The following is a 7,100-nucleotide window of genomic DNA, read 5'->3' as shown; positions in this document are numbered from 1 at the left end:
TGGAGAGAATTACATTCCTCTCTCAATCACAGAACTGCTTTTGGTTGAGTGTTATCTGTACAGTCTGTTCCTATAGTAGGAAAACTCTAAAGGCACAGAGAACCAAACCAGCCTTTCTTTTCTACCTGCTCTATTTTTTTGCTTTGTTGTGTCCTCCAATCCAAATTTTTTAGTACAGCAAAATTATAGAAACATCAGCATTCACAATAGATGAGTGTAGATAGAATTTACAGTGTGAGCAAACAGTTAAGTATTTACCTTCTGTAAAGAGAAAATGAAGTTTGGGGCAATGTTGGTTCAGTCCATGAGACCTTTCAAGCCCTAGCCTTTGGATAACAGGGAAAAAAAGATTTGTGTTTTTTGGCAGGAACCACAAAATGGAGCACTCAAATTTAACTAAAGGGTAGTTTTTTATTTCCCATTAAGACATCTCAAGGACATAACTGAATGTTAAAAACCCACAGAGGGGCACATACAGCAAATGTGGTGAAGTACAACGTGAACTGCCCCAGGTGTTCAAATAAGGTAAGAGCATTAGCAAAATGGAGGAAAAAAAAAACAAAACTCTGCTGAAGATGTTATACTTTCTTCTCCATTTACACCGAAAAAAAAGTCAAATCAACAAAATCCTTGTATCTCTAAAAATACAATCAGTCCTGGCTAACGAGTTTATCAAGATGGCAACAGGATGACTATAATACAAAACGTTCACTACTACACTCTGTACACACCTGTTGTCCAAACCCTCCCCAAACCCACGTGGTGGTGGTGCCCCCATTATTTGCTTGCTTGCTGGGCCTGCCTGCGGAGGAGGACGTAGATCTTCTCCTTTATCCAGTCTTTGTTGTACGGTTGGTATGTCTGAGTATCAGCACGGTACCTGCAGAGGAAACCAGAAAAAAATGTCAGTCTGCTCTGTAATACATTTACCAGAACTTCACAAACAATTAACTGTCCTCAAGTGTATGAGGCAGAAAGTGGTGTACAGAAGATAGTATCAGAAGGAGGTGGTAACTGCCACTTATCAAATGGATTTATCCTGTTCTCTAAAAATCAGTTGTCTAGCAGATCAGTCTGAGCCTGAAATAAAACTAGATGCTCCAAGCACTACTGAGTGACTGGATGTCACATTATGGTGTGTTCACATTTTAATTCATGTGTTTAATTACTTAAGGGAGAAAACAAGTAGAGAATCAAAGTATTTGAGAGCTCAGCCTGCAGAAGAATAGTTCCACCAGGAAACAATCTAATTTGTCTTAATGAGTCAAACGCTTCTTCTGTGTGGAATTTTTCTGAAAATTATTAAGATCAAATTTTTCCAGTAGCAAAGGCAGACTCACAGATAGATGACAAAGGATTCTTGCTAACTGGCACTGAGGGAAAGCTTACATCTAACAAGGATGCTGCATAAAAAGCAAACGGAAAATAAGAACCCACAGATGCATTTTCTTTGCTACTCAAGGGTGGCTGGTAAAAGCAATACACTAGCAAGAGCCAGAGAATTCAGTTACTCAGGGAATGTTGAACTAAAACAGAATGAGACTGAAAAATGAAAGCAATCTGAGTGAAATTCTGTGTAGGCTCATGCCCTCCTTTCTCTCTCAGCTGAATATTTTGTTAAAGAAATTGGTACTCTCAGTGAATGATTCAAGAACTACTGAACTCCTAGTCAGTCTTTCAATCTTGGTATGCTTTTATTTCTTACAAGATGTGTGCAATGGTCAGTGGCAAGAAGCTGCATAAAAATCCCAAGTTAACGCAGTCTAGAACAATTTACAGTTCTTACCTAAGGAAAAACTCTAAGCATGCTGTTTCTAAAGAAGTCTTACTATTTAAACCTCAGCATGATTGGATAAAGGCCAAAGAAGAGCTTCAGTGTATGTTCATACAGCAGTAGTTCTAGTGCAATGTAAGAAATGCTAGTTTCAGGAAAAGTTACTGATTTCTATCCTCCATCCCCAAATGGCTTCATAATGCTACACAGCAAGAGCAGACATCAAGTACTTCAGGAATTTCTGTGAACACAAGACATATCTATTACACTTTGTGCTATGTGTGCCATCTGGTGGAAAACTATATGCTGAAGAAGAATTTGGCATGACACTGATTTTAGAATCCTTATTAAGAAAGGCACAAGACTAGCCTAGAAAACAGTTGTTACCTCCTAAAACAAGTGGCTAGTTTCAGTCTGTTAGATAAACTTTCATCTTTCTGTATCTCAATCAAAATAAATTTTTGGCTGCAATGTACTTCTGCAGCCTTCCCCTACCACAAGTTCTGCCCTCAGCTGAAAAAATCTGTAACCATTCTGCCTCTTGAGGAACTGGATAAACAACACAAAAGCAAATTTAAACAGATTCTAGTATTAATAAAATAGTCAGCTGTATTTAACTGTTGGATTTCAGTCAGCTTCAATGTGAGTAACATCAAGTGGACCCATTAGTTTCTAAGCCTTCTTTAGAGGCACCTTGTATCTATGCTATTAATTGGACTGGGCAATTTGCTAGGGCAGCTGCAATACTGCTGCACTAGTTACTGCTAAAACCACATAAAACAGCACTATGTTAAACTCACACAAAAGAGTTTAGAGGGAAGGCTTCTGACTTTGCTAAGTCACTGAAGTGTACAAGTGTACAACTGGACTTACACAAGACAGCTGAGGTCTGCCAAGTCATCAATGAAGTCAAACAACTGGCTGATATCGTATGTAATGGATGGACTGTTGGGATTCATTCTCTTCAGGTGCTCTTCATACATTTTACAGACTCCTATAGAGAAACAAGATTAACAATGCAGTATTAAAAAACCGTACCAGCTGAAACTTTTTCAGCTCTTGACCCACAAATAAAGGCTTAGAAATTAACATTATAAGAACAATCAAATTTTCTAGAGCTAAAATTCTTTTGTTCCTAGCGATTTGCATTGACACATAATACTATAAAATCAGGTAAGATGCATGGAAAGAAAAGTTTTCATCATCTGGGGTAAAAAGTTTTAGTTCTGTCAAATGTGTAACTTTCCATGCAGTAAGCTCCAATGGACATCTGGAACTTCTTCCAATAATTTTAAGACAGCAATTAGAACATATATTCCTACTGCACAAACACCTTAGAAACAGAAGAACTCATAAGAATGATCATTCTTCATCCAAGAGTCAAACAGGGTTCTGAGCACAAATCTGTATACACGTTTAAAGAATTTGTATTTATTTAAACTAGTCCACTAATAATTTAGACACATTTGAGAAGAATGTAATGCTAAAATGAGCACAGAGACTTTACATGGTCTTTGTCATACTCCTGTTTTCCTCACAAAACCTCCTGCAAGATTAATGTTACATGAACAACAGCTCTAATATTTCAATCTTCTTTCCAAGCTCATTATGTGTATCAAAGCTTTGCAGGATCTTTACTCTGGCACATGCACCATAAGACTGCAAATTATGTATCAATTGCACACAATCCATTATTTAATATATTATTTCCAGTAGCAATCTTTGCCTTACAGTGCTAAGAAAACAACAGTGAGAATTAAGTGGTGACCCTGAAATGAAACACATTGAAACAAGTCTGTTGCATGGGCCCAGACAGAATATTGTCTACTCTCCCAAACTGGATGTGGTTTCATCTAGCTAAATCAAAACCAGACATTTAATAGAAAAAGGAAATTTTAGAAACAAATAATAACTAGCTTTTAGTTTGCTAGAGCATCAGTAAGCTAAAGACATGAGGGTTTGTTGGTGAATTACCTTTGAAAACCATGAACAACAATTTATTTTCTTACTAAGTTTGTGAATATGTCAAAAATAGGATTTTAACAACAGTTTTTAACTGCCATGTCTGCATCCACCCACCTTCCATGCACTCATTCACCGATTCATAATCAGCATATGTTCTGCCTTCTGGCCTCTTGGTAGGCTGGACAAGTAGAATTGTGTGAGACTGGAAAACAAACCAAACACAAAAATACAGGTTACTTGCACACTTCAAATTATTTTTGTTTTAATTAAGTTATTTATATGAAAGAAGGAGTAAAAAGAAGCATAATAGTAAAATGTTAGACTAACCATCAAGGACACAGACATTTTCCACATAGCATTTACTATTTATATAAGCTGTGTTAATAAGTTCTGTTTCCAACAAGTCCTATCAATACTCATGGAACTTTAAAATGTGTGAAATCACCAGTAAAGTGGCTGTTGTGCTGAAAAACAATACCACAGAAATAGTTACTATTTAGACAGACAAGCAAAGCAATAAAGTCAATGTATAAGAGCTGTGGCATTAGTGCATTTACTTATTTTATTCCAAATGCAAGCTGTCAGTAAAATTTTCAATGCCCCAACTGAAGAGCAAGGAGGGGACCCAAATAAACCACATTGTCAGTCTCACCTGAAAGATTTTAACAGAAATAACTATTTTGAGTTATCCATTTAACTTCAAGGGAACACCAATGATACAATAAATCTGCACTTAGTACTCAAGACTATTTCTTGTAAAACAGATGTACTGGTTTTTCACACTTCAGTGAATTTACTTAAACAGTAATTATGCCTGTTCCAAAACTGTTCCAAATGTTGGAGTCCATAAGCTTGTTCTTCTGCAGGGAAGGCTTAGATGATTGTACACTCTGTGGCTTCCATTAGTTCCATAACATTTTTCACTTGGCTACAGCAAATAATTTGAGCAAAGAAACAAGATTTTTGAAGTGTGCACAATCTGTGATCTAATTAACAGGTTGCATACCACACAAAGTTTGCAAGCATGCTGCAAATGGCCGTTTCCAGTGCTGCTAATTGGATCCAACATTTTCAGTGCTAATATATGAGGTGAGCACACAACATAGAGGCAACTGCAGGGTAAGACATTATTTGGCTAGATTAATCAGTAGCTGACAGAAAAATCCTGACCTATACTTTGGAAATCAGTGAAGACACCAGTTCAGTGATCATAAGAAGCAGTGACAGAAAAGAGGAATGGTAAATGTCAGGATTTACAGGAAAAAAACCCAAAAAACCCAGGACAAATTCTTATCCCATAACTGACAGTATTCCCATCCTTGGAGTACAGTTTTCAGTTCTTTAAACAGTCTCAACAAAGCAGCAGCAGATTCTGAGAAGTTCAGGAAAATGTTACACAAAGAAAAAGAAGGAATAAGACTTTTCCTAATGAGAAATGGAAGAAGGCAATTCTGAGCTGCACATCATAACAACAAAAATCATACAAAGCAGAGCAGATAATTTAAATCCACTTTCATGTATGCCAGAGGATGATTGATTTGAAGGGAATCCCCAAGTGGGGGCTGGTATCTGGCTGTTCCTAAGTGCATTGTACTTGAACAGGCATGTCTTAGCAGGGAGTCCAAAAAACTGCCAAATATTATCATAAAATAATTTTTCCAGCACTACCATTTCAATTAGATGATCACTGAGGATCACAAACTGAATGCATAATTTCTGAAACTACCCAAATAATCAGATTATAGAAAAATCAGTGAGCCAGACATGTAAGCCAGTTCTTTCAGAACTTCATAGCAGAAATCATTTGGGCTTCTGACTTTAAGCCATTTATCACTTCAGACACTGTACAATATGCGTTATATTGACCCAGAAAAATATTAAAATTATTGCCATTGGATCACATATATTGTAAAATTAATAATTTTCAAAGATTTCTTTAGGAACTTGACATTATTTTACTTTAAAGGAAAAAAAATTGTTTGATTTGGCAAAATTGCTGGTCCTGTCTTTACCACATAGGTACAAAGAAATGACAAGTTCGGAAGCCTCCTTTAACTATTATTACCTACACCGTGTGCCTAGGTGACAAAACCAAAACAAGAGAAGATCCATTAGCACCAGGTTACCTGGAGAAGCCCAATATGGACCCTTATTATTGTGATGCATGTGTTGAATTTCTTTTAATTTTCCTTAAAAGCACAGTTGTACTGGCAGCTTTTAAGCAGGACACGGAATGAGACACCACATGGTTTATATTATACCAATTCTGAACTTCTAAAGAGCACTTTAGAAACTGCTCCCGGTACTGGAGGCAGAACCCTGTAAAACTGGTTGAGGCAGTGCCAAGAGCCAAACCAGCAGGACTTAAAAGCTGTGGAGCATCTGCCCAAAGAGGCTTCCACCAAATGTAGTGTATTTGACAAAAAAAGCCCCAAAACAATAAAAGTGGAAGATAAATACATACTGTAAGACTAAGATGTACAGTGATGCAAATATCAACCAGCAGCATACTGCACACACAAATAACAGGCACAAAAAGTGGTCCAAGGACCACCTTTCATTTTGGCCAACAGGGACAGGGCTTGTAGCTGCTCATCATGGCTGAAGCCAACTGCACTGGAGCAAGAGATGGAACTCCGCCGGAAAGCGACAAGCAACTGTCCTCCCACCGCACGGCAACAACTTGCTTCAGCACATCTTAATTTATTAGATAAAGGCAACAAACCACGATGACAGGGAGGCCTTTGAGCTCCGGCGTGCCATGCCCAGAGCCCACCAACGCGAGCTCCCGCCTTTCCCTCCTCCGAGCAGAGGGGAGGAGCAGGGAAAGCAGCACGGAAAGCGCAAATCAGCCATTTAAGGCCGGCTCGCTCAACGGGCGAGACCCGCAGCAAAGCGCCGCGGTTCCAGCAGCGCCCTGAGAAGGGGCCGCAGCTGCCGGGGGAGGGACGGGAGCCTCCGGCGCCCCGTTCCCCGAGCGCCGCCGCCGCCTTTGTGCCCCTGCCCCGCCAAAACGTGCTGCCGCCCGCCCGGGCCCGCACCGCCGGCCGCGGCCTTCCCGCCCGCGGTGCCCCGGGGGACGGTGAGAGGAGGGGAGGGAAGGCTGTGCTGGCGGGCGCGGTGCGCGCGGAGCCCGGCGGTCCCGCCCGGTCCCGTTCTCACCATGGCGGCTCCGCTCCTTCAGCACCGGCGGGCAGAAGTGGCGCGCGGCGATCCCCCACAGGCCCCCGCGCCCGCCGGAAGCGCCGCCGCGCCAACGGCCGCCACCATAGAGCCGCCCGCGCCAGAGCGCCGCGCGCACGCGCCCGAGGGCCGCCGGCCAGGCTGGCGGGGGCGGGGCGCGGCCGCCGCCATCTTTGGT

The 7,100-nt window shown here is 40.8% G+C and overlaps 1 protein-coding gene across 1 annotated transcript; it reads right to left on the bottom strand.

The window, feature by feature from the left end:
• Positions 1 to 391: 391 nt before the first annotated feature.
• Positions 392 to 7,052, bottom strand: ERH (ERH mRNA splicing and mitosis factor). Its single transcript, XM_056493355.1, has 4 exons — positions 6,902 to 7,052; positions 3,854 to 3,941; positions 2,648 to 2,768; positions 392 to 880 (listed from the first exon to the last, which is right to left on the bottom strand). The coding sequence occupies exons 1-4, from the start codon at positions 6,902 to 6,904 to the stop codon at positions 778 to 780; spliced, it is 315 nt and encodes a 104-aa protein (XP_056349330.1). The 5' UTR covers positions 6,905 to 7,052; the 3' UTR covers positions 392 to 777.
• Positions 7,053 to 7,100: the final 48 nt, after the last annotated feature.

Source organism: Oenanthe melanoleuca, chromosome 5 (assembly GCF_029582105.1).
Source record: "Oenanthe melanoleuca isolate GR-GAL-2019-014 chromosome 5, OMel1.0, whole genome shotgun sequence".
NCBI lineage: Eukaryota > Metazoa > Chordata > Aves > Passeriformes > Muscicapidae > Oenanthe > Oenanthe melanoleuca.
Note: the sequence above shows the minus strand (reverse complement) of the source record. Positions and strands in the feature narration are given on the sequence as shown.

Coding starts and splice junctions, on each gene's coding strand:
- ERH (XM_056493355.1), bottom strand. Junction 2,769..3,853: donor GGTGAATGAGTGCATGGAAG/GTGGGTGGATGC, acceptor GTTTCTCTATAG/GAGTCTGTAAAATGTATGAA. Junction 881..2,647: donor GCAGACCTCAGCTGTCTTGT/GTAAGTCCAGTT, acceptor TTTCCTCTGCAG/GTACCGTGCTGATACTCAGA.